At 45.1% G+C, this 21,538-nt stretch overlaps 1 protein-coding gene across 1 annotated transcript in view; it reads left to right on the top strand.

Moving 5' to 3' along the window:
- The window catches only part of fto (FTO alpha-ketoglutarate dependent dioxygenase), a 117,471-nt gene that overhangs the window by 53,481 nt on the left and 42,452 nt on the right, over nt 1–21,538 (top strand). The window contains exon 8 of the mRNA XM_088938804.1: nt 1,386–1,510. Coding sequence (XP_088794930.1) covers nt 1,386–1,510 — 125 coding nt within the window. The remainder of the gene's footprint in view (nt 1–1,385; nt 1,511–21,538) is intronic.

The following is a 21,538-nucleotide window of genomic DNA, read 5'->3' as shown; positions in this document are numbered from 1 at the left end:
ACGGCTGGTTTTTTTTTCTTTGAACCCTTGACCTTAATAGCTCTTCGTCTTCTTGAGTTCAGCCCTGCCGGGAGAGCCCAGGCTTCGGGCCTCAGGTAACTGCTGGTTTTAAATAGTTTCATGCCGCTCCGCAGCTGGAGAGAAGAGCTGTGTAAAAGCTTTGTTCGAAACTGTTGCTTATTAGCTGAGACGTTCTGTCTAATGTGTGAGTGAGACTGAAGAATGCAATATAAATAAAGGAGCTGTGCTGTTGAATTATTTAAATATCTATTGTCTGCAGGCTACATTGAAAATTGTGATTTTGTAGTTTTTTATGCAAAAATGACCTCCAGCTTCGGGCGTCGTTGACACAGGTCTACTGGTCTGTCAGGGGGCGTTATTTTGTCACTGTCACATGAATCGCATGGATTTTAATACTCTGCAAGTTGCGGTAAACACGCGTTATCAGAAGTTTTGACATCTGCCTCACATCCTGCAGGTGAAGAAAGGTGGGGGAATCATACTGAAAGTGATTGTGATTGAGCGTTTGAAATCACGCATGTGCTTTGGAAAAGCGTACATCGAAACCTGTCCGCGGAAGAATAAAAACCGACAGCTGGGTTGTCAGAAGTGTATAAAACTATATATTTTGCAGGTAAAAAATGAAGCGCAGAGTTTTGTGTAATCGGCAGAAATGAAACTGCTTCACTTTTGGATCTGACAGAAAGAGACTGCTCTTAACAAGGCATCAGAGTCACTCAGAGTAACAGATCCATCACGCAGCCAGCAAAGAGACTGGGGGGAAAAAGCGCTGCAGTGGGAGTGACAACGCTGCATTTAATTTGTGTTGCCAAAATCCTTTTCATTTCGCTCTCGCAGGCCCACGGTAGAAACTCAAGTGACTCGAAAGGTTGCTAAACTGTTCAGATTAGCTCTTGTGCAGCCTGCGAGTTCAGTGTGGGCCATAGTTAACTCCTTAGAAAACACAAGCATGAGAAACCTTCCTGTTGTATGCTTTGTTGCATGCCGCCTGCATATCTAACCATTTATGAATGTAAATTGCATGCATCGCTGTGAGCAAAGACATTTACCCCAGCCACTTTTATTTAATACTAGCTGAGCCAGGTTTGACCTGTAACCTATTTACCGACTCATCTGCTTAAATGCTTGAGGTGCTATAGCAGTACTGAGCCTCTGGCCTACTCACACCTCATTCCTTGCTCTTCACCTTTGTTAACACACACGTACCTATGCATGCACCTGGGAACTCTCTCTCACACACACACACCCTTCAGCTCCATTGAATTCTTAATAGCCAAAAAGATCAAGAATAGCGAGTTGAGTGCAGCCATGTCCAGGTTCTTGGTAATTGTCACCTTTTTCCCGGTTCATGGCTCCCATTTCAGACGCAGCTGGCGCTGGCGGTGGCCGAGGATGCAGCGCGGACAATGGAGAGGAGGAGAGAAGTGGCGCAGGTTCTCTTGCCCTTCCTCACTGAGCGACAGGAGCACAGGCAGCTCTGGAGAGCCAGGTACACCCTCCAGAACAGCACCTATGGCATTTTCAGAATTCCGATGTCTAATCATGGTTAGCCAGATATAAAACATCACACAGTCTTAAACCTCACAAACGGAACCCTTTCTTTTTTATTTAGTTCAATATGGTTATTAGGATAGTTTCAAACAGATGGTGATATAAAAGAAATGTTTCTTGAGAAAGAAAAAAATTGCATTAAGTATTTTAATTGTTTTGGTCTTCTGGTTAACTTGGTTAACATTTTTATGTTTTTTTGGCTGCACTCAGCCTATAAATGTACTATGCTTCTGCTGTGCCCTATTGAGAAAAGGCTCTCTTGGAGAATCTGGGTTTTCAGATGGAGCCATATAAAATCACAAAGTTTGTGGGGTTAATTAAATCACAAACTGGGTTTGAACAACAGCTGAATTCACGAGTCAAACATGCCGGGGCCTTCTAAAGAAACCCAACGCAATTGACACACAACTCATGTTTCATCTTCAAAGTGAACCCAGGAGTGAATGGGCTCACCCTAGCCCCGCCTGGCAGCGATCTTTCTGACAAGTATGCCCTGCAGATAATTCCCAGTCACTTCCTCTCTGCAGATAAAGCCTGTTGGAGTGATGAGAGATTCTAACAGCCCCCATTACCTTGATAATCCAACTTTGACGAAGCGGTGTTGTTCTAAAAGATCAGCCTCCTCTCTACCTCAACACCCACTGCCCCCCTCCTCCCCTCAACTTCCCTGCATGTTCAACAGTTTCCTAATGTTCTGCCTAGGTAAACAGAAAGACACTAACATTCTAGGAGGCCTGCTTACAAATGGGTTTGACCTTTGTATACTGTGAACAGCTTAATCAGGCTCTGGAGCCAGTCTTGAAGTACATACAGTCTCGTCTTGGACAAAATATGTTGGTGCTCCTCAGCTGGCTTAGTGGCAGACAAGATGCAGACCCTGGAAACGGTCACAACCACCTGGAGGGCTATTTTCTAGACTCTGAGGTGCTTGAGGCGAAGGTCCCAAGAGCATTAAGCAAACTCCCACCCCCTGCCTCCTCCCACCCACCCTCTCCCATCCCCCAGAGGTCTTCGTTTGATGTTGCCCTTCTCAGCGACCCATCAAAACGCCTCGTTCAGATGATCCATGCAAGCAGGCGGTTACCGTATGCCTCGGCTGGCCTGCCCTGCCCTCCCGCCGCCCGCACCCGACAGCTGGAGTCAAGTGCCTGCCAGGCCAGTGTCGGTGACGGGTGCCGAAAGCTAGAAACCATCCCGCCGTCGCTGAAGCTCGACCGCAGAAGGCAGCGGCGGGGCATCCGCGCGGCAGGACCGAGCCGGGAGCTCCCACGTATGAGGACAGGAAATAATTCATCCTTGTCCAGCTCTGAACTTTATTCCCACTGGCTTTCATCAGTAGGAGAAAAATGATCCACCTTGCCCTGCGCACGCACGCACGCACGCACGCACGCACGCACGCACGCACGCACGCACACAATGTGTTTCATCTCTGCTTGCTCTTTTGGGTTTAGTTTGAGAAAGCTGCAGGTTGTCTGTGAAGTGGCTGTCAACAGAGAGCACTGAAAAAGCACAGTGGTCAAGTGAATGATGTTGGCAAGATCAATAACCTTTCTGTCCAACTTCTAGAATACAGTATTGTACTCAAGAACCGGCAAACTGTGGGGAACAATGGGGAAGTTATTAATTCCTGGTAATTATTTGTCTTTATTTTTTTGTATTCTTTAATACACCAGCACTCTTGCCAATGGTGGCCGAGCACTCAGATTAGTTTATTGGTGCCCAATAGTTTGATTGAAACCCTCTTTTTTTTCTTGATACCTGCTCTTTAAAGAGTGGATCGCATTTCAGGCAATTTCAGAAACAGCAAATAAAAGGAATCCGGGTTTATTTTGTGGCAGTTGTATATGTATATTCATGTATAGCAGACATTCTGGGGAAAAAAAGTTATTTTTTCTTTATTTCCCTGTTCTTCTATTGCTAAAAAACGGATTGCCAGTTGAGTATAGAACGTAAATTTCCCATGCCATTCCTCTGTCAGTGATCGATACCTTCTTAATCACAGCCTACCCTCGGTCTCGGGACTCAGTGGGTCTTCACGGCGGTCCTGGTTCTGTCGCCTTCCTCACAATGGGACCTCTTTGGTCTCCTTTTCTAATTGAGCGCTCACCTTACTTTCAAGCCAGCCGCAATCTGCGTGTTCAGATTTACGGCCATTCTGGCTGTTCTTGCCCCCTGATATAAATCTCAACTCTCCAAACATGTTGCAGTAACATTTGCATCTTGATCCTGGTGATTTAAGACACTGTGACATAGCAGTGCAGTGTGCTGCCATTTTTAAAATTAATACCGGGCGGCCGCCTACCCCTCTCAAGCTCTTGCTCCCCCTGGGATGCCAGCAGGACCCAGCCTCCTTAGGATTTAAATTAATTTAATTCCGTGGCCTAATGAACTGCAGTACCTTTGGAGAAGTCCTGGGAGAAACGTGTAGGGGGTGGGTGGGTTCGGTGTGAAAAGAAAAAGAGCAAACACTGAAGGATTCGACTTGTTTTCAGGAGGCAGTAGCACCTGATGGACAGACTATTAGACCTGCTGAAGAGCTGCCCAGACCCCCTTTTGAAGTGACCCTGCTCTGACCTCCGGGAGACAAAGGGTCATGCCTCAGCCAATAAAATCTGTGCGCTATCACAGCCAGCGAGCAAACACTAAAGGGAACAGCTGTGAATTTTGTACTGGCCGTGCAGACTGCTGTAGGCTTTGTAAGGTCATTATATGATAATGAAAATTATTACCGAATTACATGGGGGTTTAGTACATGAGAGCAGTCGGGAGGGGAGGCAGAGGAAGGCCCAGTGTATTGGGTTTGATAAATGGACTGTGAAGGTGCCCATCTGGCTCTGTGCAGCTTTTCTTTCTTTTTTTGCCTTTCTCTCCCCCCTTTTTAAAAGGCACGGTCATGCCACACTTAGAGTCAAGGAGCTGTAATGAGCGCCGAGTAAAGATGAACAATTAAAGGCAGAACTTGCTCTGCTGGTGTCACATTAGAAGAAAAAGGAAAAGGACAGCAGCGAGCATGCTGGGTGTGTCCTCTGCTTTGTGGGACCACAGGACGGCCCCTAGCAGGGGATGCAGTAGGACAGCTTGACCTCTGCGTTGGCGCTTCAACAGTGAGAGAGCCAGGAAGCAATATAGCCGTTTGTGGATTAATAGAGAAAATGATGCTGTTTGAAGTGTTTATTGATTATTGGCCTGTGTTACCATTGAACGTCCTCGTGGCAGAGAGCATGCAGTTGTTTAACTGCGCATAAATAAACATCCCACTTCTTCATTACTGGACCATAAGCTGAGCTACTTTCCCTTCCCTTTCAAACGAACTCTCCACAGATCAGTCCTCCCTTGCGCTCCTGATTGGCCGTTGCTGACCTGTGCCAAACCTAAGTTGGCGTGTCTAAGCCAAGCTGACTCCCCGGTTTGTCGGGGAATCCTTTCTGAGGCGGCGACCGAGACATCTCAATCATGTGGATGAAAAGCCTTGGGCCTTTCGCCTGCTCAGCGCGGGTGCCTGTTCTGTCAGATCAGCGAGGGTCATCAGGAGGACATCAGCCGTATCCACATTGGGTCTTGCTCAACTTCAGAGTTCCGTGGTTCACTTATTTTTTTGTTGCACGTGAAGTATACCATCCCAGTGACAGATTTCCACCTCTGGCCCCAGAGTTGAATTCACGAGAAACCACGCTGGGGAGCCCCCCTCCTTGCTCGTACATAAGAGTCTCCAAGACCCGGTTCGTTGGAGACTGAAGCTCCCCGTTTGTCAGGTTTCCCCTGCTGGAGGTGTCCTCCTCTTTCCCCGCGCGTGGATCAGCATGAGCCGGTGTCTCTGGGTGCCTGCGCGCAGGGCTGGGGCTCCTGGATGAAGACGTCAGCCCTGCAGCTGCGCTCATTGCTCAGCTGCCCGGAACGCCCTTTGACCCTGACCCATTTGGCTGCTGCCAGATTCCTTTTGTTTGCGCCGATGGTTTCCCTCGCCTCCTTTCTTCACCTGTACCGGCTCCCCGTGAATACAGGCTCAGGGACTAATTCAACTGCGGATCCGTGGGGGCCGGACCTCTGGGCAACAGTTGTGTGGGGGCTTGATTGAATGGCGCGGTGCACCCGCCACCAGTTGTCGCCCTTCCCCTCTCCGAGAGCGCCCCCAGGCCTCGGTGCTGCTCCGGCAGAAAGATGTGGCCCTCGCGCCCGCAGTGACGGCACCCTGCCTGCAGGGGGAGATGGCGAACAATGGCTCCCCCCCGGGAGTTTGAAAGGTGGTCCACGTCCATCCGTAACACACAGCAGACAGGGCCAGGCCTGGCGTGTTCCAGTTTACACACCAGCTGCACGGACGAGGCAGACATCTTGCTCGCTGCCTGGCACAGTCTGACCGTGCTTGGTTTTGTCCTGTATGGTGGCATCATAACTCTCTCGCTTAACTCCCACCTGTGGCATGGACGTGATCAATTTTAATTTTATTCAGGCAGGCGTCTCTTTACGACTTAGTAGGGGGGGAACTGCGTTCCAAAATGTATATTTTAAACTTTTAAGATGGCATTTTTATGACCTCTATTTCAAAAATTAACATCACTTGACAAACTTGTGTTATAAGCATATCTGTGATCACCTTATGAACTTTTTATCACTTATGTGTTGTAATTTAGCATGTTCCTCTGGAGATTATTGGGTAATAAACTACTCCAGCTGTAATGACTCGTTTGTACTGAACTCATGTCTGCTGATCATAAAAAAATAAAGTAATAAATCGTCCTGAATTTAAATTATACTGTACAAGAGGCAGCATACAGCTGTATTTCCTAATGTTTATTTTTAGTTTTCACTCAGTGGGACAGGGTAATCTGCCTAATCTCCGAAGTTGGCTAGTTTTACAGTATCATGACACACTGTGTATTTCAGAGAGTCTTTTAATTGCTTTCTTTGGCATTCAGGGGTGCAGTGATTGCTGTAACCATGGCAGGCAATAGGTGAGATGGGCTGTTCTGCCCTGCACTCACACCTGTGTGTCACAGCCTGTCACCTTCTTCAAACTATCTTCACTGTCTTTTTTTAATACTCATCTTGCTTTCAAATAAAAGGCTGTGGGTGGCATGGTGGCGCAGTGGTTAGCATTGCTGATAGCGCCGCGCTGGGGCCCCAGGTTTCATTTCAGACCTCGAGTGCTGTCTGTGTGGAGTTTGTATGTTCTCCTCATGTCTGCGTAGGTTTCCTCCCACAGTCCAGAACTGTACATGAAAACCAAGCATGAAAATACTTGTAGGTTAATTGACTTCTGAGAAAATTGGCCCTAGTGTTTGTGTCTCTTTCCCTCGATTGACTGCCGTCCTGTCCTGGGTGTTCCCTGCCTTGTGTCCATTGCTTGCCAAGACAGGCTCCAGCTCCCCTGAGACCCTGACTTGGATAAAGTGCTTAGAAAATGGGTGGATGGGGGAAAAAAAAGACGTCAATGATAAAGTATCGATTCAGTGCAGTAGTTCAGTAATACAGTAACTCATCTACTGAAATGAGAGGGAGATGGAAATGCAGTAGACATCTAAGAGAAGCTTTCAGTTCTTTCTTATCACATGCGGTCTGATCCACAGCAGTGGAGCTGTTGTGAGGTTTGATCAGGAATGAATCCAGTAAAAAAATCCAGAGTCATTAGAAAGAAATGCATGGTGCTGAACCTGTGCCAGGTGGAGACATGGACCATTCGGCTCATCTGTACTGTTTCAGAGGAGTGTCAGTATGGGACAATGGGAATCTCATCTCAAGCCTTAAATGTGGGCTTAGCAGAGGACTAGTGAACCTTGTGGTTTCCCCATGAGATGGCTTTTGCAGACAGGATGAGAAAAAAACCTCAGGTTGTCACTTCTCATTCTCTATGTTATGTTGCACTGAAATATTACAGTGAGCGGCACATGCTTGTCATTATTCCAAGCTTTCATTGCCATGGTTTAAGCGAGATTTAAATAAACTTCATCTTTATGAAAGTTAGGGTTCTTGCCTTCATTTTCCATTAGGAAGTTTAGATAGTGACAAAAAGAAATCCACTTATCGCATCAGATCGTTTTAATCTCTCATAAAAGTTAATGAAAACAGTAATTTTCTAATTAAGTTTTTCTCAATAATAGCCACTTGTCATTATTATTATTATACTGTATACAGAGGGAAGAATGTAATTAAGATTCCTCAGACATTAAGTGCCACATGTTGTAGAGACATTCCTCTATTAATTATTGTTTTTAATATGGAAAGGGGGTTGCTAAATGTTCAAGTCAAACCCACAAGGCGAAGCCAAGAAGGATTTTACTGGATGTCAGTGAAACCAATAATTATTCGGAAAGGCCAGAGTAATAGGATAGGGATCATAAAACGGGTGTGAAAAAGTCTATAACAGTAATTGTGCTGCGTCTGGGCCGCTGTCAGAAAGCATGCTCTAGTTATGACATGTGGAGGATAACCCAGTGTCTCCTGCACTGCCGTCTCTGTGCATCTTATAGTTTACTGCAAGGCGGCCAAAGAATTATGATTGAGATTTGTGTCCTGGTAAAACATCAGATGTTTAAATAGTTTTATTTCTAAACTGATCACAAGGTAGGTCTGCTAAGGTGTATTTTCAAATGTTTGGAACTTTGAAGCAAATTGAAAGGTTGTCCCAGTTTGCCTGGTGCCTCTTAAATGGGATTTCAGTCACAGCCCAGCATGACTCAAATTTAACTCAAGGCTGGTAACAACCAAGTAAGCAAGTCATTGCAGTCAGGCCAGAAATGTCTAAAGCATTGTTAGCATCCTTGCAATGGCCCGAAACAATCAAGAGTGAACACACTGTCCTCTTCTGTGAAGTCTTTGTACAGCTGTGCCCCATAACTAAATAATGTCACATAAAACCATCATGGGCTTTATTTAATGGGCTAACGTAGCCCAACTTAGCCACTGTTTAATAATAATAATTAATAATAATTGCTTACACTTCTATAGCGCTTTACTGGACACTCCACTCAAAGCGCTTGACAGGTAATGGGGATCCCCTCCACCACCACCAGTGTGCAGCCCCATCTGGATGATTTGACGGCAGCCAGAGTGCACCAGTACGCTCCCCACACACCAGCTCTCAGTGGGGAGGAGAGCAGAGTGATGAAGCCAGTTCAGAGAGGGGGATTATTAGGAGGCCATGATTGGTAAGGGCCAATGGAAAATTTGGCCAGGACGCCAGGGTTACACCCCTACTCTTTTCGAGAAACGCCCTGGGATTTTTAATGACCACAGAGAGGCAGGACCTCAGTTTTATGTCTCATGCGAAGGACGGTGCCTTTTTACAGTCTAGTGTCCCAGTCACTATACTGGAGCATTAGGACCCACACAGACTGCAGGGTGAGTGCCCCCTACTGGCCCCACTAACACCTCTTCCAGCAGCAGCCTTAGCTTTCCCAGGAGGTCTCCCATCCAGGTACTGACCAACCTCACACCTGCTGGGCTTCAGTGGGCTGCCAGCTGTGAGCTGCAGGGTGATATGGCTGCTGTACCGAAGAGCCCGAGGAAGGGAAGGGTTTGGGGAGAGCAAGCCAGCAGTGTGCTTAGGAGCCGACGAGCGGGCGACTGCAGGAGAAGGGAGAGCCCACGGTCGAGAGTCCAGAGTGATGTCTCGGCCGCGCTGTGCTCAGTCTGCCCCCGTGGCGCCAGCAACGCACACGAGTCCGAGAGGGAAGGTGGGCCTGCATGAGCGCAGGATCCCGCCCGCTCTCCCAGCTCCACGCCGCAATCCTGCAGCAGTGCAGCGTTTGAAGTTCCAGGAGAGGGGGGCGGGTGATCTGTAATTAACACTCAGAAGCCTCGACTTCTCCTGAAGTGACGTGTGCAGTAATGATATTGTTAGCTCCCCTTAATTTCCCCAGTATCACCATCAATTATGCCATGTGTTCCTATCCAGTTGGCGCTACCCCCTCCACTATTGTTAATTATAACCTACAAGACTGTTACAGTTAATTTTATGGCAAGCATATTGTCTCTTCAAGGCTCCCGAGCAGGTCATAAATTATCTTGAAGGTGAAATGTAACTTAGGGAAATAGTTATGAAAATTTCATCCATCTCGCTTAGGAGGCGCAGCTGCTCCTGTCAGCGGTCGCGTTGTGAAGGAATTACGGGGGGTCAGGCCTGCGGGGCCGGGCAGGTCCTGTCACTATGCAGGACGCCTCTCCTGGCCCTGTCAAGCTCCATCCCCCCCCCTCCCGAGTTCCCCCCTCCAGTGCTCCCTCACGGCCCCCCTGTGGGGGGCAGACAGGTGCGTGGATGGTCCCCGAGCTGTCTCTCTTCATTACTTTACAAAAACTTGGTTAAGGCAGGCAGGTAGCGAGACCTTTCCTCTTCCTACTGTCATCAAGTGAGGTATCATCTTTGTGAGTCGGAGTGTGTGTGAGATAGAGAGCGTGAGAGGAGGTGGGGAGCATGAAGGAGTACAGGAGCCTTTGCCATATTAAAATGAAGTGCGCAGTTCTTCAAGACGTGGAATACCTTTGCCAAAACCATCCACTGTTTTATTATTGCTAATGCATCCTGTAAGAGGCTCTCCGGCTCTCCGGCCTTAAGCATTCTTCATTAAGCACTCTGTTCAGGCTTGCAATTAAAAAAGAGCTCTTTGTGGGATTGTTCTCCAAGTCAATTTGCAGATTCTGCAGAAACATGAATTCTTTTGCAAGAAAACCTTGAGCCACTGATTCCCTGCCAATTACGGTATGTTCTGTAAAAAAAAACCCAACACTTTGCCTCATTTCTAGAATATAGGATAGACAAGTGGCACTAGTGTTCAGTTGTCTTTTGTTTTCTAAAAGTTTGGAGAAGGGAAAGCGATGATTGTGTTTTTATGGTGAGGCTGTTTGATCAATGGATTAATTTGTGTCACTTTGCTGCTGTTGCGGTACCAACCAAATGTAGTTTTAGATAAAATGTGGAAGCTGCTTAAACAATCTAGGTTTAAAACTATGTGGACAGGGCTGAAAAGAGTGGGCATTTCCTTTAAATAAGCTTCAGATTGAAACACTAAGCTACTAGCAATCGTCAAGGGGGAAACTGAAACTAAGCATCATCCTGACAGCTTCATTACGTATAGTAATTTATTAACAGAACACAAATGGAGTGCTGTTATGAAATGGATGTTCTGTTAGCTTGGCCTTGGTAGGTGATTTGGAGAGCCTGGTGTTAAGATCCCCGTATCCTGACACAGTTCATTTTTCATTAATATTGGTCTTCAGTTCTCTGCATGATGACTCCCTCCCACAGCTCTGTGGAAGGTGCATTTGGTGTCGGTGGGTGCAGGTGCCATGCACTTTCACACCACCAGAGATTCCCTCTCCCCTGACAGCTGTGCTGCCCTTCTGCAGCGATACATCACGGAGCGTGTGCAATAAATTACAGAGGCCCCAGAGACTGACACCCACACTTCTGAAAGTACAGCAGAGCAACGGCCTTCGAACGCAAAGTAGTTGCTGTATGTGTGGTGCTCTTCTATCAGCACGTCTTCAGTTAGGCCACTGGCCACTCACTTGGTCACTTCATACAGTAGCTGATGCACCCTTGCCATTCTTCAAAACACATCTTTCACTTTTAGAAACTATAATAAGGCAACAGTTCACTGTGGTAACTATTGCGATTGTTTTGTAAATTGCTGCTTGCTCTCTCCTCCTTGAGTGCTATCCATTTAAAAGGACTTCACTGTCTTTTGCGTCAACTTAAAACCTCTCTCCAACTGACCGAGCTGAGGAGTAGCCTGTTGAATTTGGACTTGAAAAAAAAGGATTTTTGTTTTGTTTTTGTTTTCTTGCAATTCTAATCTGAAGCCGTCCTTAGCTGCCTACGTTCCTGTGCGGAGATCGCTGGGCCTGAACCGTATCCGGAAGGGGAGACTGAAAGAGGGGAACAGTGACTGTATTGTAGCTTGACCCTTCTTGGGAGGATATTCATCACAGTCCTGGCTTCCTTACAGCTGTTTAATCCTAGTAGAAAAACGGACACAGGACATTGCTCAGATGGTGCCAATAAAACTCACTTTTCCTACTGCTAATTTCCTTCTTCGAAAACTCGCTAAAGACAAAACTCTTTATACAACAGCCGTCCTCTACCAGATTCGAATCTCGGAACAGACGATTCTTGAAGTGACCTTTTCTGTCTGGGCCCCAGTCTCGGGGAAAGCTGTCTGCACTGTCGACTTGTGCATCCTGGCATCTCTGACAGACGTGTAAACAGATGCAGCCGTTGTTCCTAATGACAGGTGATTATAAGTGGCATGGGTGCCAAGGTAATTAAACCCTCGGCTGACAGCAACATTTGGTGCCATGGTATTCCAGCATTAGAATAATTGTTGCAGCACATTTTCACCTGCTAGGCTGCGGCTCTGAACATCATTAATTTTGCGCTGGAACACGCCGTCTGGAGATGTAAGCTGGCATTGACTTGGCTTTTTGTAATGAGTCTGCCTTCCTGGCCGGGGGACACCTCTGTCCAGCACAGTAGAGACCTGGGCAGGGTCCGGAGTTGGCCGTGACGCAAGGGGAGGAGCGTTATTGGCGTCTTCAGCGATTGCCGGGCCTCCTGTCCGGAGATGGCCAGAGCTAATTATGTGGTTAAGCCCAGGCTTTGTTTTTTCATTTCCGTTTGTCAGATGGCTTCACTAAGGCTGCCAGTCCCTGCTCTCCACAAGCTGCTGTGTGATCTTGTTTCCAAGCCGGGGTTACTATACTCACAGTGTTTCCTGGTCTGGAAGAAGAGTCAAGTTGACAGTATAGATCAAGTGGCTACTTACTCCTTTGGTTTGTGATTTATATTTGCTTGTTTGGCCCTCGGCCATTTCTTGTGTGGTGATTATGGCCTTTAAGTGAATTAAAAACAACAAGATAGAGCATCCCTCTCTCCATGTTGCAGAAAGACCAAGGACAGACTCCATAGTAAAGTAATGAGGTCATACCTACAACAGCTGTGTGATTACAATGATCGCTTGTCACAGATGTACTGTAAACAACTCAGATTTATAAGTGCGATTACACGCATAGACCTTATATCACAGACTTGCTGACTATCTACTCCTCTGGCCCCACCCTACAAAATAAAAACAAATGTGTTCCACCTCAGCTGCTTTTTACAATTGTTGCATTGATATGGTTGCTTGTAGCTGTCAAACTGGTGATGGTTTCCCAGGTGTAGATCGAGGGTGCTGGTTATCCTGTGTGGGTGCTGCATGGCCCCAGTACTGGCAGAGCTCCCTGTTGCCCTGAACTCCAGGGGTCGCTGTGACCTATAATTCTGAAGACAACAAGGCTGACTCTGGCCTCTCCTTGTGACAGACCCGTCTCACTCCACTGGAAAGCCATTGTGCTCTTAAACAAAAAACGTTTCTACGGACCAATGCCAAAAATGCTGTCTGTACGGAACATGTATCCGTCTTTAGCAAAGCCGCAAGTAAGAGCGTTTAATTTGAGTCGAGTAAGAATTCCGTATTTTAATACTTAAGTCAGCTTGTCAGTTGAAATGAAACCATCGTGGTAACTACAAATCTGAGACCCTGAGCTCCAGAAGGCTGAGGGAACAGAACTAGAATAGCTGCTTTCCTTGGTGTTCTCTCCCGTTTGCAGTGCGTGACGCGGCAGTACTCAAGAGTATCAGGTACTCAACAGGACAGGCAGGCTCTCTGACCCAACTGAGAGGGATCACTGATCTGGTGTGAGGAGGCGACCTTCAGAACACTACCTTATCCAGCCCCACACAGGCCTCGGCCCTTAACACTGGATCACCTTTGGGTTAAAGAGCAATGGGCTTTTTTTTCCTTCCCTCTTGTTTAAAGCTTTTAATTATGAAGAAAAATGACCGATTGGGTTTCTCTTGTCCTAAGCAATCTAACCAAAGGGTCAGCGTCTTTAAAAGGAAATACGATAGGAAAAGCAAAGACAAGAAAGAGACCATTCTATCACAGCGATGGCTGTGGGACACGGTGCCTAGAAATCAATACAAGAGATGAGTCTCTCTGCAGCTGGGGTGGTTGCACCTCTCCTCAGCACCTAGCGCCAGACTGACGCCACCAGCACCGAGAGGAGATGTTGTCGAAAGAAGAGTCTCTCTCCTCTCTTGCTCTCTTTTTTGCTTTCTCTGTCCTCTAAGGCTGGGTCTTGGTATCAGGTGCCATTATGCACTTGTTTCTAGTCCAGTGCTTACAGCCTGCTGATAAAGTTATACTGATCTGGCTAATTAAAGTGTCGCTGTCTGCTGCCCTCACTTGACTGCCTCCACGAAGCTATTTAACCAACATGCATTCCTGATTATGAAAGCCCAGCAGCAGAGTGTCTCCTATGACAAACTGAAGGAGTATTAAATTTGCTTGCTTGGAGCTGGTGCTTTATCCAAGATGTCAGGTGACTGTGGTCAGCTGAATGCTTCATTGTCTCAAGTTGATCATTCCACTCTCTGATGGCGCGTGTTTGTGTCTGTCGCCTCAGTGACAATTCAGATGTACAGCCTTCCTATCGGTAGTGATATGTCAGTGGCTGTCGATGAGAATATTTAAAAAGCATTAAACATGTGCTGCCCCGTTTTCACTCCAATACAGCTCAAGCCAGTCCAACACTCCTTCAACCTATGATACTCGGAGATGATCAAACATGCTGTATAAAAAGGTCCATTACGCTCCCTTAATACAATACATAGCAGACTGGCCCTCGCTATTGAATAGAAAATGTTCACGCAGTGAAAGTTTTTAAGACTTTTACTGCATTTCATTGCTGCAGCATAAGAAACATGCTAAACTCTACAGCTGGTGTGCAGTATTCAGTATATCAGTTTTTGCTTGAAGTGCAAGTTCTGCACAGTTCATGCCAGGGAACATATCATTGCAGGGAAGGACTTTGATCACTTTAATTAGAGACCAGTGCCACCAGATAATTCAGCCTGAGTATCATCTCATTATGTGGTTTAGAAACCTGATTAAAATGTACAATGCGCAGAGATCTGGCTTGCCTGGAAAGCCTATGGGTAATATTTGTCTTATCAGTATTTTCTACCAGCAATGTTACAATAATTAAAGGCTGTATTTGCTTACATTCTTTTATCACTTGATATTTATCTTCAGTTTTGCATAGAGGCCTTTTCTCATTAGCGAAGTGATTCATCGCTCCTGATACAGTCTGCTACGGAACTGTAGGAATGAATGTTTATGCCAAAAGAAAAGTAATTTGCACTTAGCGCATATTTTACAAATTTCCATATTAATTGGCCCTTTCTTAACTGAAGCTGAAGTAGTTAACAGCTCGTCATTAGACCTGCAGGCAAAAATATTGTAGTGAGAAAAGGCCTATTAAATGCTTTTATGAGATGGTTGTAAATTAAAAATCTTCTGTGTTTTTGCAGTATCTGATGCTAGATCTTACATCCATGGTCTGTGTGTTCTCGATAAACAAGAGCTTTGTCTTTCTGCTACGTCCCTGATTAAAAACTGAAGTGCTTGACCTTGTGTGCTTAATAGCCTCTTCTGTTGCATGAAAGTATTAGCACCCCATTACATAATACAGGGTTCTGAAACTCAAGAGCTGTACAGTATTAAAGCCATTGCAGTTTTTTTTTCAATAATGAACATCTTCGCAGATGGAATTATTTTCAAATGAAATCTGAATGAATCTACTCTTTCCAGACTTTGTTTAGAAATTTTCTTTACTGGTTGGGAGTAGCCTATTCTGGGGAGGGTTTGATTAAAAAAAAAAAGTCAGTGGTAGGCTCATGAAGTATCTGTGTTGCCCATAGCAGAGTGGAATAGAAGTCTTGAATATAACACTGTTAGCTGCGGATTTGAGTACATAATACAGTCTGTTCTGAATGGTTAAAGGCAAGTCATTCTGCTGGTTGGTCTGGAAAACATATGATACCATTTGCAGTCACAGAATGTAGCATGCTGTTATTCTTTAATTATAATGGCCTTAGCAGTATGGGACGTGGTTGGCCTTTGCTAGCATTGTTTAATCTACTGAGCTTTAGTCGAGAGCAAGCCATCCTTGAGAAGCAGCAGTGCCCAGCACAAGGCACTTAACAGCCGCACACACCCTGCGCTGGCAGGCGCACAAGCTCCACGGTTACAGCCTCGCACTCTGCGCACTCTGGAGAGCCCTCCCAGGGGTGACTGTTAACTGCCCTCTCCCTTCATCCCACGGCATCTCTTCTGGTCTTTGTTGTGTTCCCCTGCCTCTTAGTGCTGTTTCCATTCCGTTAGGCAGGGCTCTGTTTAGCAGAGCATATTGCGAAGTAACGGTACATCATTTGTTGGCTGTTTTTGGCAAAAGCAGGGGAGTCAACTGGGATATAATTAAGGCTGGGCGAACAGGCTGTCTGCGTGGCGGGAGGGGCATGTTAGATGTTGTTGGGATTTGGTGTTGTCAGCTCGGCCAAGGCTGGGGACTCCAAACTCAGGACAATGCCATTTCCCTTCCATTTATAATCCCTGACACCCCCAGCCTCTCTAAACCGTGCGCCCTCTTTGTGCTCGGTGGAGTTTTCCAGTAGGAGCGAAAGCAGGCTGCCACATTAGCATATGTTACATGTATATTTTAGTGAGGTTTTTAAGCAAGCACAAATTTCCAAAGTGAATTATGCATGTGTTACAGAAGCAGTTGTGTTGTGTCCACCCACGAAATCCCACAACTTTTTGTTGAGACCATGGATTCTACATTAAATTCACAAATAGACTAAATGGGCTAAAGCACTGTTAATTTTTTAACACATCTGCCCAACCCAAGCAACCGCTGCTTGACAGGTCTAACTGACATTTGAATAATTGGATTAATTTATTGTTGGGCATCTCTGGATGTCATGGTAGCATCCATGTTACAGATTTTTTGAATTAGGTACAGGAGATGAGTGACTGAATTATTTAAAGCGCATGTCTCACAAAATGAAGCAAAACCGTGCCTGGATTTTAGAGGGGGGAAATTGTTTACGAGTAAACACAGCCTAACCAGGGCTTATATATTATAGACAAGCCTTTTGAAATGTTCTGAAGGAAAAATGTTGTACTGTAAGAATACAGCTAAAGCATTTAATCAGCTCCTCTTACTTCCTCCTGCTCCAGTGAAATCCCAGAATAGTCAGGAATGTTTATGTTGTACTTTACAGTAATAGTAGGAAGAAGATGATGTGATAGTGAGCTCCAGAATAGCACGAGACACGTGGAAATGTGCTCTTGGAGAATGTCCAAGACATCGGAGGCTAAGGTATTGCAGGTAATCCCAACATGATTAAATATGTCATTGATGAGACAAGCAAGCTTTCAGCAGGGCAGACCGGCTCTAAATTTATTCCCCAAAGGGTCAGGGGTCTGCAGGCTGGAACCTTCCTGCCTTTGGCTGCCAGCTGGGCTCTTTGCTTGGCAGATTTAACAGGCAGGCAGTGCTTGAGATTCTACTCGATTGTAAGTGCAGTTACACCAATTCTACTGTGTATCTTTATAGGCATTGTAAGTAGTAGCAGAACTACTACTGTAGTAGGAAGAGGATATGTAGTGATGTTGGAACTGATATTTGTGGAAGCTGTAAACTCGGCAACAAGGCAACATTTATAGTTCTTTGTAAAGTGGAATCTAGTCCACCCTTTCAGTTTTACATTAACTATGGTTTTGAAATTGGAGGGCGCAAATCCCATGTCAGTCGAATCCATACATGCAAGTTCCATGTTTATTAGGCCTGGTGGCAACCTTACAAAGCATGAGTTAAGGACAGCTTCTTGGACAGTGAAGGTTTGCATTTCTTTTCTACAACAGGCTGGGGAAACAGATGCAGGTTATAGCAGGGACTTAATTTGCCCTTTAGGACTCCAGAAGTATCTCGCGAATTCATTATAATGATTAAAAATAGAGTAGCTGATTTAAATTCCTCTTTGAGATGCCTATAGGTATTTGTCCTTATATAGTCAGTTGCTCTCACTGAAATGGAAGACTAGTGTATCTCTATTTTCCTGAAGAGAACTGTTAAGGCAAAGTCTTCTGCTAAATATAGTATAGATTTTCAAAAGGTGCTGTTGTAAATGTGTCATTTTAGCATGCAACCTTGAGGCAGTTGTTACCTTCCAGTGGTGTGCCATCTGGCCAGAAGGAAGAGGAGAATATGATACATTAATGATGAATATAGGAGGCGATGTCTTTTGAAATCTCTCGATGACCTTACACAATAAGGAAATACATCAGTTAGAAGTTTTTCTTCTTTTCAAAAACCTTGGCTCATTTGCAGGGAAATATTAGTTCAGCACCGTGTTCTTTGTTCAAACAAGAAAGTCCTCTCCCCGCCCCCCCCGCCCCCCCCCTTGTGTTTTCATATACAGTCTCAGCATCTGAATAAACTTTGCAAAAGGACTGCATGAATCATGTAGCTGGCATTGCTTGTTTTGGATTGTAAAGTTCACGAAGGCAGAGATATTTGAGCTGCTGTTTTAATAAACATAGAATGGCACGTGTGTAGAAAATCTCTTCAAATAGAGATTCAAAAGGTGGATTTGAAAACATCTACACTAAGACCACCCCCCAAAAACTGCCTTTGCTAAAGGGATCTTGCACACTACTGTTAAAGATTCACTCTCACTCTCTGTGCAGTCGGCTTTAGTTTCTTTAGTTTTCAGAACTTTCTGCTGCACTTTTTTTCTTTTAAAAAAATCCAGGTATTAATATTTGATGTTTGGAAAAATATTTGAGGAAGATCAGAAAAGTGCTATTTGCAGGACCTCCTGCTAAGCAAAGATTGGTGCTCTGGCATCAGCAGAGAGACACGAAATTGCAGAGTAAATCAATACAGTGCAGTAATGTTGGGAGATCCTCTTTCAAAGACCAGCTCTGAATTTGTAAGCCCTCGTTTTGATCTTTTTCATTTCATTCCAGCTACACTTGTTATTATAGTTACTGTTGTTTGTATGTTATTTTAGCTTCTTTTTTAAGTAGCTATTTTGCAATTTAGATGAAAATACAATTAAAGCTACATCTGTTTTTAATGTCTCTAATGCCACACAGATGTACACTTGTATTAAAGCCATATTCGCTATCTGGCAGGTTTGCTTTCAAAAATGTAAATTTACAATATTGAGTTAGACAGATTTCTATGTTAAGATGTGTAAACCTTTGAGTAAATTGTTGGAAGAGAAGTGGGTTAACCCCTTCTTTCATATTTCAAAGCTGTTGCATATGTGCCAGCAGTGAGATCTGAGGACCAAACACATGCAGAGGACATTTAAACATTTGTTCCATGAGTACTGTACCTTTCCCTCATGTAGGGTAGCCTGCACAACGTCCTGACCAATGTGGGGAGTGACGGGGGGCTGACAGGGGCTTATGGAGCTTGCATTTGATCCCCGGTTGATGCAACTGTTTCCTCTGCTGAATAGACTGGCTCAGGATCTACAGTAGAAGGGGCTTTTGAGCTGGTTACAGCCTTAGCATCAATCCAAAGGTTTTGAGGCAAAGACAAGAAAAACAGGCAAGCAGTGCTTTGAAGTCTCCTATATGTGCTCAGATTTTAATCATGTATGTCCAGAGCAGGATCAGTTTGGAGCGCACTAATAACTGTTATGTCTTTTGGGTCCAGACTGTTCTGAAGGACAGAGACATTTATAAACATTTACAAGTGGACCCACGTAAAATGAAACCATGCGGGTGAGCTGAGCTTTGCAGAAATGGGGCATGCAAGGATCAAGGCCTTAAAGACTTTAAGGCCGCCTAGCCCCCTGCATCTCTTGTCCATAGTTCCTTATCAAGGTGCCCCCCCAGTCATTGCGGATTGTGGTACAGCACTGTGCAACAAGAAGGCAAGCTGTCACTAACCCTTCCACTATCGACCTCATGCATGTTGACTCATGCAGTCAACAGAGTTTTGTCAGCATGGGAAGCTCCTCTTTTTTTTTTCTGAGGCCTTGTTGATTTTTTCCCATCATTATCCTATTTCGTTGAAATGTGCATCGGAACAGCTCTTCTCTTGTTCCCTTTAATGCCATAATGCCTTTGGGAGATCCTGTTAAACTGTTCTTTCATCTGTCTCCCTCTCTCTCTGCTCCACCCTACTTGTTTGCTCACAAACAGTACCCCACATGCACAGAGAAGCACTCCGCCGTGTTGAAAATACCTGTATTAATTAGGAAACCGCATTTATGACTGTCAGATTTTATGCGTGGGATTTTTTTGTCTTTTCATTTGCGATGAAAACCGCAGCGAAGTGCAGAATAACTTTCTTTGGCCTCTCTCAGCCAAGGTATCTTGTACCTTCCGTTCACGGAACCAATCGGTAAACAGGCCATTTAATCTGGAACTGAACCAGACAGGCGTGTTTTTAAAGGGGGTTAATCCAGGAATCCCTTGACCAGTAGATGATGTTTCAGAAGAGGCAACAAAGTGAGGCTCTTTGTGTTGTTGAAGCAGGAGCCCTCTTGCTTTAGAAACGAAGCTAAAATGTACAGATGGTTACGAATTCCGTGGCGAATGCGTTGATAATGTATCAAAATATCATCTGTGACAGCCGCACCATGCTTTTTAAATGGATTTCAGTAAGTACCTGCTTTGACGGTCAGTCAGCAAGGAGTATGAGAAAGTTCGACACACTGGCAGATTATATTTCAACATCATGGGAGCTTGGGTGATTTATTGTGCTGGGTGGATGGGCCCCGCTTCCCTTCAGCACGAATGCCTCTTTCTTTCCTCTTGTCTCCCAAGTATGCAAGTACAAACAGCTTTAACACAGTTCTTTACCTAGAAACAAGCCTGGGGCGCTGGCCAAACACTTCTAATATATGAAAATTGAGCTGCTTTGAACTTGGATGTTTTTGATAAGTACTTGGTATGCTTCCTGAAGGATAACCTGTAGGCTTGGCTTTCCAACTCTAATCCCTTTGATTAAGTGCCAGAGCAGATAGCTCTTATTGAATAACTCTGCCTCATAAAATCGCCCTTCATTCAAGGGTTGAAAGCGAGCTGCTCCAATCTCAGTAGGTAAATCCGCTGATTTGGTGAAAATAATCCAAACACTTCTAAACTGTGGTAGTTTTTGTTGTCGTTTTTTCCTTTTTTTTTCTTTCACTCTCCCCCTTTCTTGTTTGGGGTCAAGACAACCTTCTCGGCAGCAGACTGCAGACTCACGCTGGCAACAGGGGTTGGACAGAGAAGTCTCTGAGATTACTGAGACAGAGGGGAGTACACCTGTTTCTTTCAGGTGTGGTTGTTAACAGATCAATCCCCCTTGTGCAGCAAATCAGTCTGGAGTCCCACGCTGACGCCATCCAAACCCGCAACAAAACTAGCAGGACTTGTTTCCGCCAGACACATACTGTGAAATCTGTGCCATGTACAGTATATATTTTTAAAGTTCCTGGAAAATTCGGTTTACCTTCATCCTGTGTAGTAGCTCTTAACCATTGATGACTAGACTTTAGCCTTCCTGCGTCTGCTGCACTTCAGCTTCGCCTGTGAAGTCTGAACATTTTCCGCAGTGCTATTTTGAAGCAATTGCCTTTCCATAAACAGCAGAGCTTGGCAGTGCTTTAGTGTTTGTTTGGCTTGTGAGAAAACCTCAGATTCAAGGTAATCACCATTGCGAAGATGCATGGGGTTTAGCATCATTACCCAGTAAAAGGGCTTCAAAAATATATGCTAAAAATACAGTATTTACGTTTACCCAAGGGGATGTGGGAGTATGGAACAAGCTACCAAGTCATACCGATAACATGGCATGTTTTAATAAATGTCTGGATGAGTCAATAAGCTGCTAACTACCGGATGAGCTAGAAGTGCTAAAGACCTCCTCTCATTTGTTACCTGTTCTGTGTTCTCAGAAATATTTCTGATAAATAGAGAAAACGATGGTTAGAGAAGGACCAGTTTATAGATGTATTAATTGCTTGCTAGATCCTTTTGAATTGACTCTTGAAGCCCTTCCCACACATGTAAAGATGAAATGTGATGGTTCTGTGGCATTTTCTCCAGGATCCACGGGGGCCTATGCTCATCGCTGA

This window comes from Atractosteus spatula, chromosome 21 (assembly GCF_055471065.1).
Source record: "Atractosteus spatula isolate fAtrSpa1 chromosome 21, fAtrSpa1.hap1, whole genome shotgun sequence".
NCBI classification, from domain to species: Eukaryota; Metazoa; Chordata; class Actinopteri; order Semionotiformes; family Lepisosteidae; genus Atractosteus; species Atractosteus spatula.
This window is presented reverse-complemented; position numbering and strand designations above follow the sequence as displayed.